The following is a 19547-nucleotide window of genomic DNA, read 5'->3' as shown; positions in this document are numbered from 1 at the left end:
CGTGTGCCGAAGGTGTTCCACGGTTCCGTCTAGGAGGATGTCGAAGACTGGCTGGCCCAGTTCGAACGGGTTTCAGATTACAATGGTTGGACCGACTTCGACAAAATCAGGAACGTGTATTTCAGCTTGGAGGACGGCACTCGTACTTGGTACGAAAACCGTGAGCCTTTTCCCTCGTGGAGCGTCTTTCGTCGATACCTGCTGGCAAGTTGGGCCAATCCCGATCGCCGCGAACGAGCCGAGCGAGCGATTCAGTCGCGCCTCCAAATGCCGAATGAAAGCGTCATGATGTACGTCGAGGACATGACGAGCCTCTTTCGTCGAGCCGACCCCAAAATGGCAGAAGAAAAGAAGGTTCGTCATTTAATGCGAGGAGTGAAGGAGCAGCTTTTCGCTGGCCTCGTTCGCTGTCCCCCAAAGACTGTGGCGCAATTTTCGACCGAAGCCACAACCGTGGAGCAAGTGCTGCAGCAGCGCTCTACTGTGTACGACCGGCAAGTGAGTGCCGCTTCGTCAATAGGTCAGATCGGAGGTGCGGCAAGCAACATCAACATCGAGTCTCTTTGCGATCTCATTCGATCGGTAGTGCGCGAAGAACTACAAAAGATTCAGTGCCAGTCCCACCCTACTGCAGGGTCTATTTGCCGCCTTGTCAGAAACAAAGTATGACAGGCTCTCCAAGTGCCGCCTTCCAGCTATGTCCCGCCTGTCCCGGCGGAGCCACATCGTGCATCATACGCAGAAGCTGTAAGCCGACATATTCCTGATTCACCGTGCTTCGTTAATCCTATGCCTCAGGATGCAATCCCTTCGCTGCAGCCAATTCAGCACTTAGAAAATCGACAGCTGCTTCCCAGAAAATCCGACGTATGGCGCACACCAAACAGACGACCACTGTGTTACCACTGTGGTGAAGCTGAACATGTGTACCGGGAATGTCCCTATCGTCGCCTCAGACTACAGGGTTTTGCCGTCGACGCACCACGGCCGAGATTTGACGAAAGACCGAGAGCTATTGAAGATTACCTCTCACAGCAGCGCATGTCTCTGCAGCGGCAGTCGTGGTCCCCATCCCCAAGGCGATCTTCTCCAAATTTTCGGAGTCTCCCAGGAGCGGCGCCGGTGCGCTCACCAAGCCCTAGGCGGGAAAACTAACGAGTGCGACTTTCGGGAGCGAGGCCGCTGACACTCGACGCAAGCAAGGCCTCCCACCGACGCAAGCACGGACACGGAGAGATTCCCTGACGACAGCGACGAAAGCCAGAAGCAGATTTTCTCTGGATATACATGTGGTAGTCGATGGTCACCACGACGTTAGTGCATTATTGGACACAGGTGCGGATTACTCGATAATAAGCGGGAAACTAGCAGCGCACATAAAGAAAATTGTAACGCCTTGGTACGAAGCACAAATTCGTACTGCCGGCGGGCACGTAGCCACCCCAATCGGCATGTGCACTATCAGAGTGAGCATTCGGGGACGTACGTTTCTCGCCAGCTGCCTCGTACTTCGTGACTGTTCCCGAGACCTAATCCTCGGAGTCGACTTTTTGCGGGAGCATGGCGCTATTATCGATCTTCGAGAGCGTACCGTGACGTTTTCGACTGCTGGATCCTCCGACAAACCTGACGACATCCGTGACAGCACGCTTCGCGTTTCTGCCGACAGCATCACGTTGCCTCCGCGTTCAAGCATCCTAGTTGATGTGGTGTCTGACAAGTTACGGGATGGTGAGGTTGTCGCCGAAGGCAACTTGACGCTTTCGTTCGCGCTAGGTGTCTGCGCTGCATGCAGCCTCGTCACGCTTTATGACGGACACTCTGCCCTACTTGTGACTAATTTCAGTAACGGGTACCGGCACCTGTTTCGTGACACCACCATCGCTTTCGCCTACCCTATCGCAGACGTTTCTGAATGCTTCGCATCTACATCAGCCAACGACTGGCTTCGACCGACACCAAGCGACGTGACTTCACTATTTGGAAAAGTTGATGTCAACTCGACCCTTTCGGAACAACAACAGACCGAGCTACGTGAACTGCTATATCAATTCGAAGAGTGCTTCGCGTCCACCTCGAAGGTTCGTCAGACACCAATCACCAAACACCGAATATTTACTTATAACGACGCCTCGCCCATAAAACAACACCTTTGCCGCGTTTCGACAAAGGAACGTGACGTTATAAATGCTCAAGTCAAAGAGATGTTGCAAGATGACATTATCCAACTTTTGAAAAGTGCCTGGTCATATCCGTTCGTGCTCGTGAAAAAAAAAAGATGGATCAGTGCGCTTCTGCGTGGACTACAGGAAACTTAATAGCGTCACTAAAAAAGACGTCTATCCGCTGCCTCGCATCGACGATTTCCTTGACAGACTGCGGCGGGCCAAGTATTTTTCATCGATAGACTTGAAAAGTGGCTACTGGCAGATCGAAGTTGCTGAACGAGATCGTGAAAAAACCGCCTTCGTTACACAGTATGGCCTATACGAATTCAAAGTGCTTCCCTTTGGCCTCTGTTTTGCACCTGCGACATTCCAGAGAATGATGGACACTGTTCTTACGGGTCTAAAATGGCACACGTGCTTAGTTTACCTCGATGATGTCGTGTTTTCTGCCACCTTTGAGTAGCATCTGAAGCGTCTGTAGAATGTGCAGAAAGCGCTCCGCTCTGCTAACCTGACACTGAAGCCAGAAAAATGCAATTTCGGTTAGAAGGAACGTAAGTTGCCCGGCCATGTTGTCAGTGCGGATGGTATTCGACCAGACCCTGACAAAAGTACCGCCGTGGCCTCGTTTCTTGTTCGACGTGATAAGAAGGCAGTGCGTCGCTTTCTAGGGCTCTGTGCGTACTATCGTGGCTTTATAGCCAATTTTTATAGGATTGCTGAACCGCTCACTCGACTCACTCGTGAAGATGTTCCATTGGTCTGGGAGGAAGAACGAGACGCAGCTTTCTCTGAACTACGGGAGCGTTTGCAGACACCACCAGTCCTCGCTCACTTTGACCAAGACGCTGATACTGAAATTCATACTGACGCCAGCAACGTGGGTCTTGGTGCTGTCCTCGTACAATAACAAGAGGGCAGAGAGCGAGTGATAGCATACGCCAGCCGCACTCTTTCCCGCGCCGAGGTCAACTACTCCACGTCAGAGAAAGAGTGCCTCGCTGTTGTATGGGTCACGAAGACATATAGGCCTTTACGGACGCCACTTCAAGGTAGTGACCGACCATCATTCGTTGTGCTGGTTAGCCAACCTACGAGACCCATTGGGGCGACTGGCACGATGGAGTCTTCGTCTGCGGGAATACAATTTCACGATCGCTTACCAATCGGGCCGCAAGCACGAAGGTGCTGATTTATTATCCCGTGCACCTGTCGAAGTTTGTGGCCACGACACCGAGGATGACGATGGTTTCCTTGGGGCCCTTTTTACAACAGATCTGATTACGCGACAGCGTGCGGACGATGAAATTCGCGCAGTTATCGAAAACCTTGAAGGACGCAACTCGTCTATACCTCGATGTATTTCTCGAAGTCTGTCGTCATTTTGTCTGCGAGATGGGGTCCTGTATAAGAAAAACTCCAACGGCACTGAGAGAACCTATATTCTAGTTGTGCCAACTGACATGCATGACGACATTCTTCTTGCCTGCCATGAGGAGCCCACATATGGTCACTTAGGTTCCTCTCGAACTCTTGCTCGAGTTCGACAAGCATACTACTGGCCTAAGCTTTCTGCATCAGTTAAGCGATACGTGAAAAGCTGCCGGGAATTTCAACGCCGCAAATCCCCGCCACTAAAGCCCGCGGGGCTTCTTCAACCAATAGAACCGCCCAGAGTGCCATTTGATCAAATAGGAATGGATTTACTGGGGCCCTTTCCGCTATCATCTGCCGGCAACAAGTGGATCGTAGTAGCCACCGACTATTTGACGAAGTACGCCGAAACAAAGGCACTACAACGCGCTACGGCTTCCGACGTCGCCCAATTCTTTATGGACCGGATCGTTCTTCGACATGGCGCCCCGTCGTGCGTAATCACAGACAGAGGAATAGCATTCATGGCCCAGCTCATTCATGACGTATTCAAGCTCAGCTACACGAGCCATCGCAAGACCACGGCATATCATCCGCAGAGCAATGGCCTGACAGAGCTACTCAACAAGACCATCGCTGACATGTTATCTGTGTACGTAGATGTCCAGCATAAGACCTGGGACCAGGTGCTATGGTACGTCACATTCGCGTACAATAGTGCTGTCCAGGAAACTACGTCATTCACGCCTTTCCGTCTTGTCTATGGACGTGAGGTCCAGACCATGCTGGATGTGATGCTTCCACACAATTGCGATGCTTTGAACCCTCATGATGCTGTGCAGCTTACCCAGTATGCCGAAGAAGCACGCCAGTTAGCACGCCTACACATTACGCACCAGCAGAGTACAGACGCATGCCGGTAGAACGCTTGCCATCGACAGGTTGAATACCATCCAGGCGATCAAGTTTGGGTGTGGACTCCAGTCCGATGCCAGGCATTGTCAGAAAAACTGCTCAGTCGCTACTTCGGAACATACAAAGTCTTGCGACGCGTGAGTGATGTGAACTACCGAGGTAGTCCCTGACGGCGCCTTCTCGCCACGATGGCGAAGGCACTCCTCGGAGAATGTCCACGTGGTGCACCTGAAGCCGTACTTCACGCAGTAGTGTGACTGCGCATGAACCATATCGCTGTTTTTGTGTATGTGCGTATTTTCTGTTGGTTCGCCCCGATTTTGCCCTTGTACTTTCCGAGCATCAGAGTGATGCCTTTTTTTCTCAGAGAGGGAATAATGCCACTTGGCCGCTAGTTACGGCGAGCGCAAGCCATGGCTGCCCGCGAGAATGGAAGACGATGTTCTGGGACAGCGCGTGCTCTGGCTAGTTGTTTATTATTGAAGCAGCCATCTTGGCAGTTTTCGGTGCGTCTCCCCGCCGGCTCAGTTCTTTCTTGTTGAAGACCTTTTGTAGCACTTGACAATATCAAGTTACGCCCGAGTAAAGCTACGCATTCACCTGCGCCAGCTCGAAACAACGAGAACAAGTGAAAGTGGAAGCAAGACATGCAGTGCGGTTAACTTTCAATGAGTTAAAACGCTTGTTTTTGAAGTGTAATAAAGTTGTTGGACAAATAAAGCTGTGGTATCTAAAAGTGCTGTATAATAAATGTAATTTCCTTGCTCATTGTTGTAAAGCCATGTGGTCGCTTGATTTAACGACATCAATGAACGCTTTAAAAATTGCTAATTTAAAATATATTCCTGTAGAAAACACACCATACCTGGTTCGACAGTCAATGTCTGCGTGCGAGTCATGATATAATGCTATGAAAGCCACATGTTGATCACCAAATAGCATGTTTTCAACATTTTTTTGCCAATCTGCTGTTTGCAGTAAGGTGTAAGAGATGAAAACAAGATACAATATACCGCGCGTTGCAGTGTGTGGTCTGTAAATGAGGTAGCTATTAAATCGGATAGCAATGTAAATAAGGTAGCAATCATAGTTTTGGAGGCGAAGCTTCTAAAGCCGTGGGTTTGTTCATGCATGCCTGTGACCTGTTCGTAACCACCTAGTTATATGATTCACTCAGCATGTGATGCTACTGCTAGTGACAGATGGACAGCCAGAGAGATGCACGGACGGACGGAATCAAGAACAGACGGACGGACGTACGCTTTGCTCCACTCATCATGAATAATGATAAGTGGAATGAAGCATTTGTCCGTCCGTGCTATGCTGTGCTCCGTGGATATGCTGGACTGATCGACGCGTGAATGGACGCACGGACAGAAGCACGGATGGAAGCGCAAACAAACGCTACACCCCAGATACATTGAATGGTCATGTGACTTAGGTGCTGGTGTTTCACATCTTTAACCTATATAAATAGTTATCGACTGGTCTAAAAAGACGCTAATTGAACGTGGCTTGCGTCGATGGTATTTTGTTACTGCGAGCAACTCCAACTGCTAATGTCACTAAAAATCAAGACAAGAGACCAGGTATCTAAGACCTTTACACTCCCGATGAAAAAAAAACTTTGTATTTCTCTCATGTTGTTTGAGTAACGCACGTTTTGACGCAACAAACTCTGTATGCAGCCGCGCAACACTCGTTGGCTGACAGGGCATCGTAATGGCGGACTTCGTAGCAGATAACGCGGTTGTCTCCACCCTCCTAAACGGCGGGGGGAAGGGGGGGCAGCGCGCATTGAGGAACCATAGTTGAGAACCGCTCTGCCTGACGTCACAGAGACGGCTGCTCTTCTCTGTTTGTGTGGTGCGGGTGTGCGGAGCGGGTGTGCGGCTACCGCGTGGGTTGGGGCCGTTCCACGCGCTTCCCGCACGGCCGCAATGCACGTGCCAGAACCCCTGCCACACGCAAGCGGAGACAAATAAGCCAATCAGCGACGCTCTTTCACCTTCTGTTTGGGAGCGGCAGGTGTGCCGTCACGTGCTTTGCGGCTGTGTGGCTAGCGGGCCGTTCCACTCGCTTCCCGCACAGCCGCAACGCACATCCCGGGACCCCTACCGCACGCAAGTGGAGGACAAATAAGGCGATTGGCGGCGCTCTCACCCTCCGCAGCGTCGTCAATTGGCTTATTTGTCCCCCGCTTGTGTATGGCAGGGCTCTCACCACGTGCGTTGCGGCTTTGTGGGTAGCGCGTGGAAAAGGCCTTAGCCGCAGCGCACTGCGAAGCGATCGAGCGGGGGAGCTTTCCGAAGGCCACGATGCCGAGAGCGAACCTGGGACGCCGACGCAAGTGGCGGTTGCTGCGGTCCTGAGCGGGCGCGATACCAGACTCTCCCCCTCTGGGAGAATGGGCATCGCTTTCAGCAGAGAAGAGCTACTGAAGGCTCAGCAAAGTGATTCGTTTTGTCGCGAAATGTACGATGGTCTCAGAGAGACTGACACCGTTACGCTGCTTGCCCTGCAACGGGCGCCGATAGCGACTGTCTCGGCGAGACGGAGCGCCGATACGCTGCTTTTCCTGCAGTGGGCGAAGATAGGGGGCGGAAACCAGCGTGTGTCGCTGAGTCACCGACAGATTCATATTTACTGGACCATGACGGGCTCCTGCTGAAGTATATAGCCACTGACGGCGAGTCCATCGACCCGTAAAGGTGGCTATGCTCAAAAGTCTGAGAGCCACACTGTTGCGACCCTCTCACGACGACGCCATGGCCGGTCACATGAGTGGCTCGAAAGTTTTTGCAAAATTAAGCCCATCGTGACCTGGCCTGGCGTGAAGCGTGACATTTTTTCGTCCCGGCCGCTCTTGCCACGTCTGTCAGACGGTGAAATCAAGGGGTAGAAACCACCCGGTCGAATGAAACCGATTGTCAGTGAGCGTCCATGGCAAGTGGCCACCTTCGATCTAATGGGACTATTTCCCAGAAGTAAGCATGGTTTCATTCACCTGATGGTAATCATTGATCACTTTTCGGAGTGGGTAGAATTGTTCTCTCTTCGGAAGGTGACAGCGCGAGCGGTTCTTGAGAAGCTGCAAAAAGTGTTTTGCTGGTTCAGCTTCCCGGAAAGGCTTATCATGGACAATGCTTCGTATTTTACTGCTCAGGTGTTTGGTGTCACGTGCTGTTCCCTCGGAATTGATCACTGCACCACTTCACCCTACCATCCCCAGTCCAATTTGACGGAGCGCGTCAATCGTACGTTCAAACCGATGTTGGCGGCATTAGCCAAAAGTCAAAGGGACTGGCTAGACCATTTGAGTGAGCTCGCGTTTGCTATTTGAATATCCGAGAGTTGTTCAACTGATTTCTCGCCCGCCTTCTTACATTTTGGAAGGGAGTTAGCTAATTCGGTGACCAGCGTCATTCAATGCCAGCTCGAGGACGAAAAGACGCAAGCAAACAGCTCTACTTACGCGTCGACACTTCGGGACAGGCTTTGTTGAGCTTTCTGCAAAGCAAGGCAAAGTTTGGCGCTGGCCGGGGCTCAGCAGAAGGCCCAATATGACCGCAAGCATCGCTACCTAGTTTTTGGGGTGGGCGATCTTGTCCTGAAGCGTAACCACACTCTTAGCAATACCAATAAGGGGTTCTCAACCTCGTTCGCTCTTAAGTGACTAGGTCCGTACCGAGTGGAGGAATTAAGCTTGGACCCCTCTCGCGTACTTGCTCAAAGATCCCCATTCAGGAAAACTTAGTCGTGTCCATATCGCAGAAATGAAACTCCATGTATCACGGTCTTAAGAGCTCGCGCCAGCTCCCTTCGGCACTTCGCGCAAGCAATGGGGCACACCCGGTGCGGCGGACTCCATTCGGACACTACACCGGTATAATATAAGGAAGCGACCACCTTTGCGATTTCGTGCTTCACGGTGGACTTCTCTGCAACCGAGGGCCCTCAGTTTACAGGTTGCCTCAGTATGGTTGACTTCTTTACGGCCTGTTCTCGTAAAGAAGTCGGCCCCGCCCAATTTGCAGCCAGTATTTCTTTTTCAAGTGTTCATATATGTTTTATGTGTTTCTTTTTGCCAATTATTGAGTGTCATTCGTGCTCTTTTCAACTTTTTGTGTTTCATTTTGTCTACCAGCGAAGAGAGTTGTGAACGTTGGTGCTTATGGGGGGGAAGGGACGAATGTCACAGAACGAGCGCTAAAAATGGGCGCACCGCCAAATTCTTGCGATAACGCGCGGGAGAGACGCCGCGAGGTCAAAAGAAAAAAATAAAGCAAACATCCAAGGCTCCCCGGGCGCGCGCTCTCCCCTCGGAAGCGTGGCTTCGCCGACGAAACTCCTCACCCCACATCGGCGGCCGAGCAAGCACTCGAAATTTCTAGAAGGAAAGGGGCGTGGTCGTACCAAGTTGAGTCATCTGTCGCGGAGGCCATTTGAACCATCTCGCCCTCTCCCCAGTTTTCACTGCGTATCGCGCCGACGAAAGGACGAGAACCTTCTGGAATCTCGCGCGGAAGGTATTTAATCGAGCAGCCGAGATGAGAGATCAGGAGAAGACGGAAGTTAGCGCCAGAGCGCGTTGGGATTCCGCCGTGTAGTCGGCGAAGGTTTTGTCCGTAGGGACAAAGCAGGAGTAGACGTGAGGTTATCTGGAAGAGAAACTTCGGAGGAAAAGACGGAAGTTAGCGCAAGAGCGCGTAGAGATTCCGCCGTGTAGTCGGCGAAGGTTTTGTCCGTAGAGACAAAGCAGGAGAAGAAGATCATTTCCACCTGAGGGGTGAAGGCTCGAGCTACAGGCAAGAGCGTGTGTTTACCGCTATCGAGCGAAGACGCGTGGCAACAGCTGCATGTGTGAAGCCAACGTGTTTCCGGTGAATAAGTTTGAAGCTTGGAGAGTGGCCTATTGAAGACGTGAGGTTTTCTGGAAGAGAAACATCGGCGAGGTTTCCTGGAAGAGAAACTTCGGCGACAGCGGAACGACAACAACGCTGGACTTTGAGTGAGTGATTCTCGGAAGAGTATCATCCGGACTTTTGTTCTAAGAACTTTGGACTGAATAGGTTTTCTATCTCTTTAGTCTTTAAGTGTCTTGGTTGTTCAATGCATGCGACTGCATTGTAGTGTGTATTGTTGTCTGTGTCCGTTGTTTCGAGTGTGGCTGATTGTACTGTGTAGTACATTGTTTGGTGTGTGACATATTGTATGCAACTATTGTGGGGTGTGCATTCTTGTGTATTGTTTTCGATCTGCCATTTTTGAGAATATAATTTTTGTTTTGTTTATCAACTCTCGGCTCTGACTTGTTCTTTGGGCCACAGCCGGCGTCCACTGGCGCGCCAAAAAGGACCACTTCTAAATTGTCCACGCTTTCGTGGTGCGGTTCGAGGGGCCGATACTTTGGCTTTTGGAATTAGCCCGGCGATCGCCTCCCGAATTAACGGGACCTGTGTGACAATTATTCTGGCGTCCGCGACGAGGACCCTTTTGGTGCACAGTGTGTCCAAAGTAGTGAGAAAGAGCCTCGAGTTGTGTATAGTGCTATCGGAACAATTTTGTGTGTTGCTCAGTGTTCTCGTTAACGAGTGCAGGGGAGTGTTCCGATAGACTGATTTAGGCAGAAAATTTTTACACGTGGCAAGACTTTATTTGCGAGACTCCGTGGATCTCGAAAAGTTAGTTGCTCTTGGTGAGAAGATAGGAATTTCTGGCGCCGAACTACGGAAATGGGTAAGCCAAAAGGAGAAAGAGGCGGTGGAGAGAGAGAGGTTGGCAGCTGAGAGAGCCAAGGAAGAAAAAGCAGCTGAGTTGGAACGAGAGAGGTTGGCAGCTGAGAGGGCCAAGGAAGAAAAAGTAGCTGAGTTGGAGAGAGAAAAGCTGGCCGCTGAGAGAGCGAAAGAAGAAAGAGAGCAGCAATTGAAATTGGAGCTGGAGAGAGAAAAGTTGGCAGCTGAAAGGGCGAGGGAAGAAAGAGAAGCAAAGGAGCGACAGCTGAAAGAAGAAAGAGAGGCAAGGGAGCGACAGTGAAAGAAGAAAGAGAGCTGCAATTGAAGTTGGAGCTGGAAAAAGAAAGACTGGCAGCTGAGAGGGCGAAAGAAGAAAGAGAGGAAAGGGAACGGCAGCGACAGCACGAGATGGAACTCGAGCGGCTCCGTTTGCAACAGTGAAGTGAAACTCCCGTCCAAGCTAGAGTTGAAAGCAGCGAACGGGAAGATCATGGCTTCCGCTTGAACCCAAGCAAGCTGCTCGTAGCGTTTGATGAAAGGAAGGACGACCTTGACGCGTACCTTCACAGATTTGAGACGATTGCGAGGAGCCAGAATTGGCCGGAACATCAATGGGCAACTGCTTTGAGTACTTGCTTGAGGGGTGAAGCGCTCAGTGTGTACGGTAGGCTGACGCTGACCGATGCAGCCAACTATGCAAAGGTGAAAGCTGCTTTGCTGAAGCGATTTAGATTTACTGTGGAAGGATTCCGGGACAGATTTCGAACAGGAAAGCCAGCTGATGGTGAAAAGGCTACGCATTATGCCGCCCGACTTTGCCATTATTTCGACAGATGGATTGAACTTTCATGGACAGCGCAGAAGTACGATGAACTTAGAGAGCTCCTAATTAGAGAACAATTTCTTACTAATTGCCACCCAAGCTTGTCGCTGTACTTGAAAGAGAAGAAGGCTGAGTCACTCGAAGGAATGCTTGAATTGGCGGATCAATTCTTGGAAGTGCAAGATGGCACTAATTTGGCCAAGGTCAAGAAGGATTGTCCCAGAGATTCGAAGAAATTAGCTCCCGAAAAAAAGAAGCGTGCACCGGAGAGCATTCTGCGATGTTTTCTGTATAACCGAGTGGGTCATCACGCGAAAAACTGTCGAACGATCTTTACGAGCCTTACGGTAGTAAAATGTTTCAAGTGTGGACAGACTGGGCACAAAGCAGACGCATGTCGAAACGGAGCGAGTCAAACTCACCAGGTATTCTGTGTGCAAGCGGCACCAAAATCAAGTAATAATGCCGTCACAGGTGGATTCGTAGAGTTGAAAAATGGGGAAAAAATTCCTATTGTGGGTGCTGTAATGGCAAAGCAGCCAACCGGTGTTACGAAGGGAATGCCAACGCTGCCTGGAAAAGTTGCGGGCAAAAAGGTTACGGTGTTAAGAGACACCGGTAGCTCCACGGTTATCGTGCGGAGAAATTTGGTACGGGAAAGTGAGTTAACAGGAAAAGCGAAACCGGTTTGCCTAATTGGCCGTACGGTTCGGATGCTTCCCGAAGCAGAAATCGAGGTTGAAACCCCATACTTCAGCGGGAAGGTTACTGCTTTATGCATGACGACCCCCCTGTACGACTTTGTCATCGGAAACATCGATAGGGCGCGAGGACCGAATGATCCGGAATGTTTGGGAGAAGACCCTAAGATAGAGCCCTCGCCAACCCAGCGACCGCGAGATACAGTGGAGGAGCAGCCCGTGACGGATCTCACTAGAGCCCAAGGTGAAGCCGTGGCGCAAGAGACAGTGAATGAGAAGATGATCGTGTTGGGTGAGTTCACGGGCCGGGCAACTGGACCTACGTCGGCACGACCTCAACCGACCGACAGTGAAAAGGCGACGGAGTCGGCCAGCCAGGCCAAATGTCGAGACATGAACAAGCTGGTGAAAAAACCGACAGGACCCGTTGAACGTTATGACCCGTTAACGGTGTCAGAAGTGACAACGATGGCTGAGACGCCGCCTCAGATATCGTCGTTGGAAAGGGCTCGCCGAAAAGGAACGTGGAAACACAAGAAGAGATCGAGCGAGCACCGCAAGAAAGGGCGCAAGCGCCGCTCAAAGTACACAGGATAAGTGCTGAGGTCGAATCAGAATGTGTTTGGCAGTGCTGAGTGCCATATGTTGTGTTAATGTTGTGTTATCCTGTGTCACAAGTGTCGAAGTGTTTGTGCTGTGATGTGATGTATAGTAGTGTACAATTGTTGTAATGAGAGAACTTTGTACATTGGTATTATTGGGAACGTGTGGTGGAGTGTTGTACCCATGTGCCTGTGGTTATATTTCATGTGTTGTGTAATTGAATTACAATGTACAATTGTATTAAGTGATCTATTGTGAATGTGAAGTGTCAAGAGCGACGGTTTGTGTTACAGTCTTTCAGAGTGTGTGGGGACTGTTAGCGCTCGTTTGTGTGGTTTTAAATATTGTGGGATAATATTCTTAAAGTGGGGGGCAGTGTCACATGACGAGCGCTAAAAATGGGCGCGCCGCCAAATTCTTGCGATAACGCGCGGGAGAGACGCCACGAGGTCAAAAAAAAAGAAAGCAAACATCCAAGGCTCCCCGGGCGCGTGCTCTCCCCTCGGAAGCGTGGCTTCGCCGACGAACCTCCTCACCCCACATCGGCGGCTGAGCAAGCACTCGAAATTTCTAGAAGGAAAGGGGCGTGGTCATACCGAGTTGAGTCATCCGTCGTGGAGGGCATTCGAACCATCTCGCCCTCTCCCCAGCCTTCGCTGCCTATCGCGCCGACGAAAGGACGAGAACCTTCTGGAATCTCGCGCGGAAGGTACTTAATCGAGCAGCCGAGATGAGAGATCAGGAGAAGACGGAAGTTAGCGCCAGAGTGCGTAGGGATTCCGCCGTGTAGTCGGCGAAGGTTTTGTCCTTTAGGGACAAAGCAGGAGAAGACGTGAGGTTTCCTGGAACAGAAACTTCGGAGGAGAAGACGAAAGTTAGCGCAAGAGCGCGTAGGGATTCCGCCGTGTAGTCGGCGAAGGTTTTGTCCGTAGAGACAAAGCAGGAGAAGAAGATGATTTCCACCTGAGGGGTGAAGGCTCGAGCTACAGGCAAGAGCGTGTGTTTACCGCTATCGAGCGAAGACGCGTGGCAACAGCTGCGTGTGTGAAGCTGACGTGTTTCCGGCGAAGAAGTTTGAAGCTTGGAGAGTGGCCTATTGAAGACGTGAGGTTTTCTGGAAGAGAAACATCGGCGAGGTTTCCTGGAAGAGAAACTTCGGCGACAGCGAAACGACAACAACGCTGGACTTTCAGTGAGTGATTCTCGAAAGAGTATCATCCGGACTTTTGTTCCAAGAACTTTGGACTGAATAGGTTTTCTATCTCTTTAGTCTTTAAGTGTCTTGGTTGTTCATTGCATGCGACTGCATTGTAGTGTGTATTGTTGTCTGTGTCCGTTGTTTCGAGTGTGGCTGATTGTACTGTGTAGTACATTGTTTGGTGTGTGACATATTGTATGCAACTATTCTGGAGTGTGCATTCTTCTGTATTGTTTTCGATCTGCCATTTTTGAGAATATAATTTTTGTTTTGTTTATCAACTCTCGGCTCTGACTTGTTCTTTGGGCCACAGCCGGCGTCCGCTGGCGCGCCAAAAAGGACCACTTCTAAATTGTCCACGCTTTCGTGGTGCGGTTCGGGGGGTCGATACTTTGGTCCTTGGAATTAGCCCGGCGATCGCCTCCAGAATTAACGGGACCTGTGTGACAACGAAGAACGCTTTGCGCCTTTGCGCGCGCAGCCGTTGGCGGTGTGTGTGTGTGTGTGTGTGTGTGTGTGTGTGTGTGTGTGTGTGTGTGTGTGTGTGTGTGTGTGTGTGTGTGTGTGTGTGTGTGTGTGTGTGTGTGTTCGTGCATGGTGCTTCTGTGCGTGCCCGGGAAGAGTGCCCGTCGTGGTTTCGTCCCATCGACATGGACACTGGGGGTGCTCGGGGCTCTGACCTGCTGACGACGGACAGTCCGGATGTGCTCTGCTCTCGGCCGTCGCCGAGAAGCCCTGCTGCCCCTTCCGCCTTGGCTCGGGCGCGAGGCCAGCTCACAGCAGCTATATGCTGCCTTCCAACGCCAGGGCGCCTCGCAGCCGATTCCGGTTCGGCCTCCCTGATCCTGGGGGAGGCTCGGCTTCCGAGTGAGGTTCCCCATCATCCATCGAGAAAGTGCGGGGCCTCCAAACCACCATCGAAGCGGCGTTCGTCGGACTCGCGACTAATCAAGAGCAGCAACGAGCCATCAGAGAGCCCCTTCTGTACACGGGCATCGCACCCAGTGGACATTATCACGCTTTGCTACTCCTCCACGTGGTAAACGCTATCTCGTCTCAGCCCCACGAACACTAGCCTTACTTTCCTTGCTCCCTTTTGCACGCATTTTATAGTGTCATGTGTTTATTTTGTTTTAATGTTTATCCTTTTCTTCATTTTTTTCTTCCGCAGCATTACAGTGCTGAACGGAGGTTAGTTGTTGCTCATAGCAGTGTCATTTTAACTGCATGGGTGACGTCTGGTTGCCTTTGCAGACCAATAGAAGGGTAATGTGGGAATTGAGGCTAGCCCATCGCCATAGCGCGGGCTTTGCCGCCTATTTCTGCCATTCTGATGTCCCGACATGACTCCCCTCCTCCGCGGTCTGCCGCACTGGGGAAGCGGGGAGTGACGTTTAACCCTTCTCACCCGGTAGCGAATGTCGACTGTGGCATTATGCGTGGAGTCTTTCGGGACGTTTCGCGCGCGCGTGTCGGGAGTGAGTTCTCTCAGTGAGTAAGATCTCTCCGGGATGACTTGGGTTGAGCACCCATTTTTTTCCGTCTGTCAGCTCCTGTTGTCTGGCGCTCACCGGACTTCGCCAACGACGTCTTGCGCCCACGGCGAACGCTCACCTTCCGTTGCGCCTTTTCGAACACTAGGCTGAAGAGTGGTTCGGTGTCCTGTGTAGACACCGCACCGCTCTTACCCGCACCCGTACCTCTCGGAAGCCAACGCGAGTGAAGTTTTTGCCCTCGCTCGAGCGACCAGGCCCTTTTGTCCCGGTGTGTCCGTCAATCACTTTTGCCCACGGAGACGTGCTTGAGGCACCCTGTGTAGTACTTTTCGCCCGTGACGTGGGTAAGTGCAGTTGCTTTCCCGCCGCGTCATTTGCAACCAACTCTGTACTGCGTTCTGGTATTGCCGGAGACAATACAATGTTGCGACCATGAGCAGTACCGTATTCTCGCCACGGCAACGGCTAATGCGTGCCCTGCAGCTCGCTAAGACCGAACCCACGCTAGTGGCCGTAATCCTTCGGGATGCGCGTACACTACACTATCAAGAAAGAAATTAAAAACGTCTTTTATATCAGTACAAGTGCTGTAATTCTCTCGTACGTAAATCTTGTATACTTATTTTGCATAACAGCAAAGCCAAACTGCAATTTTCGTCATCATGCAACTTCATTTTCAATGCGACCACGGCACCAAACTCCAGTGTTTCATTAGGCCTGAATGTATTCCGTACTCCTCTTTTATTACATACCGTAACTGCCACGATGATCACGTGCCGACAGTTTTTGCGTGGATGAAACGATCGGCAACGAACAGTCCGTCCATCACGATGTAGCGAACGAGTTTCATGCCAGCATGCTATTACGATTGGTACACGCCACGGTAGTATAACGGTTCCGGTGCTCGAGTGCTGACTCGCAGGTCACAACATCGAATCCAGGCCGTGGAGGCCGCATTTTCGATGGTGACGAAGATGCGTAAGGCCTTTAGATTTGGGTGAACGTTAAAGCAATAAGGCATCACTAATAATCATATGGTGGATGTTGGACGCTAAGTCCGAACGATTATCATTACAATGGTTTAAAGCTCTTCATTTTCAACAGCTTCTGCCATGTTCGTGTTTTGTGACCACGTGCACGTATGGCATCAAGTTCAAACGAAGCTGCCGACTAAAGGGACGATGTCCGACTAATTCGAGTTTTTAACGAGATTTTACTCTATATGGGTAATTTCTGAAGGCTATCTGGTTACTAGATTCTAACAACATATTGATACCTATCTCCAAGATGACTAAAATATAGACGCTGATTCAGATAGTATAGCTTTCTTTTTTTTTTCACGGTTATGTATCCACACATCGTGGCCACCGATGGTGCCTAACAAAAAAATGCTTTCAAAAATAGAACGAAGACGGTCATGTGAAGGCCGCGAGCCGCGTGACATTACCTGAGGGCCCTGTAGAGCTCGATCTGCGATCGGGCCAGGCCGGGCCTTGTAGACGAAACTTTTTTTCAGGTTCGGGCTGGGCCTGCGTCTCGCTTTTTGTCGCCGGGCCATGTTCGGGAGAGTAAACTTAAATGAGTTCCGCGCCCGAGCTGGGCCCGGGCCGAGAATCACGACCTCGTCATTACTCTATAGGTGTTCCGATATCCTTGTTCTTTCTATTAAGCTACATAAGGTAACTCTTATTTTTACTTGGAACTACAACATTCATTCTACAGTTCTGTACACCCCTAATGACCCAAAATTTCGTTTAAACTATAGGTTATGCACTTCGTTTTTTTTCTCTCTTTGCTGTTTTGAATTCAAACTGTTGTTACCAAAAACATTTCTGAAATGACAATATCAACCTTGAATTGTTTACTTCTTGTTATCCTAATTAGAACTATTGCAGTTTCTGTTACGTACACTTCCAATGGAACCCGCACTAGCTTTTGGTTTTAGTACCATCCAGTTCGTGAGTATTTTGTTTAAGATATGTGTGAAATAAGGAACAGTCATTCATTCAACTCTGTGCATATGTCCTATACTACACACAGCTCAAGTACCCTTGTGAGGTGCCTTCGCAATGCTCACTGGTGAGGGTGCCCATACAGGGCATGTCAAAAAATTGGTGCTAAAATAAAGGGGCTCTGCTACACTTTTTGAGCATGGTCAGAAAATGCTGCCAATCGGTAGTAGAGGCTCCAGAAAACACGCGAGCCAAATACTATCGTGCAGAACGTGGCCTGTAATTCACAATAAAGTATCAAAGTCAGCTAAAAATCTCTTTCTCTTCTCTCGAGGAATGACGTAAGATGCTCAAACATCGCGCGTAGAAGGTCATCTATCAGCCATTGGCTGATTTGAACATGGCGCGCTCGGTCGTTACAGGGACTGCCACAAGAGGCCGCGACTTGTCCATGCGTTCGATCACAAGAAAAAAGCCGCGTGTTCGAAGAAAAAAAAGAAAAAGTGCTCAAGGTAACGAGGCACACGTGACTTTTTTTTTTTTTGCCCATGCCATCTCTCCTTGCCTGGCCTCCAGCGCTTTCGCCGGGACGAGAGAAGAGAGAACGCGATTGCAGCGTGCAGCAATTCTTTGTAACTCCGCTCGTACAGTACGGATTCTTAAAATTTTTGCGGCGTTGAGTTCATGGGGAGATAAGCTCTTTTAGTGAATCCATTTCATTGTTACTTGAAAAAGTCTTTCAGGGCCTTTTTAAAAAAATATCAATAGCAAAATGCTTCCTCGCTGCCTTCGTATTTACTTTTTTTGTAGTGACTTCCATCACGGCAGTAACGTCACGAGTGACTTTCGTTTCGGCAGTAAATAATTTTAATGAGTGGATACAGGCGGCCAGCTCCCGTGGGAGAATTGAAGTCGTCTCCTGCGAAGAGCCCATTTCCGCTTTGAGACTTCCAAAAAGCGCGTGCAGGTAATTTCCACAGTAATTACCTTTTTCTAGTTTGACTTTTTTGAAATCTCAATGTGGCAATCGGATATGGGCTCTTAACAAGAAAGACTGCAATCCTCCCATTTAACCCCCGACTGCCTGTCTCCACTAATTAGAAAATTAATTTATTCAATTTCTATCAATACTGCCGCAGCTAATCCGTCTAGTAATTTTAAGACGAGTGCCTCTACAGAATAATTCATTATCAGAGCAGAGAGCAAGTATTCCATATTCCCTATTTTTGAGGATCTTCGATCATATGCCTGAAACACCCTGTATACAGCATACGCGGTACAATGCCGCCTCACATAGACCTCGGGAGCGTACTTGAGGTAAGGAAGGCAATGCAGCATCTCCACGGCTTGCTCCAAAGTGGATGATAAGGCTTACCTCAGACGTATGTTTTCTACGCAACGCAAGAGGGGGGGGGTGTTTTTGGCGGGGGGGGGGCAATTAGTGAACAGTGCGCAGTGAGGGAGACGTAAAAAAGAAAAATATTTTATATTGTGATAATGTATAAGTGTACTTATGCCCGAATCATTCCAGCAGTACTATTACATGTCAAGAACAAAATTCAAACGTTTCAAATTTTAATTGGTGCTGCTTCTCATGTGGCCCATCGAGACTCCTCTAATATCGCGAATTTTTTGGAAGGAACGCAGTCCGCCTCCAGCCTCTATTCCCACCCCCTCGACCCTTACTCGCACTTGTTCCTTTAGGCCTTCACTCCTTTGTCTTTTGACATTTCGATTGACCTTTGTACAGGTACACGGTTCGTGAGAATAACTCTTCGACAAGGCCTCAGTCAGGCAGATAGTGTTTTGCCTTTAGCCTTGCTTGCCATTCAAGATATTCGATGTCTGGAACATTAAAATAAATAAACAAATAAATAAATAAGTTAGGAACGCCATAAACTTTTATTACATAATTTATTCATATCGTGTGCTTTTCTTTTTCACAATGTTACAGGCCCCCGTGGTACCTGTGGTGCTCAGTAATTACAAATCCTTCTTCTGCTGTGAAGACAAGATATTTAATGACGGTGAGTTATGCTTGAAACCACAGGAGTTTGCGTTAGAGTTTGACTTGAAGAACTTTTACTGAAGGAAATATTCGCATCTACTGCATGAGGGGTCCTTCCCTTGAGCCTGCTAACGCCAGATTACGCGCGCGAATTTTCATTTTTTTTTTGTCCCGCGTAGTTCTCTACTATCAACTGCGTTTCCGTCCTCTTTAGGGCGTATTGTGTAACTGTAGAAAGCCTACTGGCCCTACGAAATTATTACAACGTATAATCAGTTAACTTCACTTCAAGGCCAGTTACATACCACGCTGTTTTCATCTACTTCAACTATAAAACTAACCTTATGAATGCAGTGATTGTGGGCGTTTAATTTCAAGGATATAAACTGTTAAAACTAATTTAGTAACACCTGCTCCAACCGAAATTCATTTTCACGTAAATAATTAAATAAAAATTAACAAATAGGTGTTATGTGATACAGTTACACAGCGTGGTAAATACAGAGTTGTACCTTAATGGGGGGGGATACACGGGTCACGTTCGGTTGACAACCTCACATCATCCGCAGCGGTA

The 19547-nt window shown here is 49.6% G+C and overlaps 1 protein-coding gene across 1 annotated transcript in view; it reads left to right on the top strand.

Annotated features, from left to right (window-relative positions):
• The window catches only part of LOC119162061 (1-acyl-sn-glycerol-3-phosphate acyltransferase beta), a 115003-nt gene that overhangs the window by 55926 nt on the left and 39530 nt on the right, over positions 1-19547 (top strand). Inside the window, exon 5 of the mRNA XM_075879647.1 lies at positions 18920-18992. Coding sequence (XP_075735762.1) covers positions 18920-18992 — 73 coding nt within the window. The remainder of the gene's footprint in view (positions 1-18919; positions 18993-19547) is intronic.

This window comes from Rhipicephalus microplus, chromosome X (assembly GCF_043290135.1).
Source record: "Rhipicephalus microplus isolate Deutch F79 chromosome X, USDA_Rmic, whole genome shotgun sequence".
Lineage (NCBI taxonomy): Eukaryota > Metazoa > Arthropoda > Arachnida > Ixodida > Ixodidae > Rhipicephalus > Rhipicephalus microplus.
Note: the sequence above shows the minus strand (reverse complement) of the source record. Positions and strands in the feature narration are given on the sequence as shown.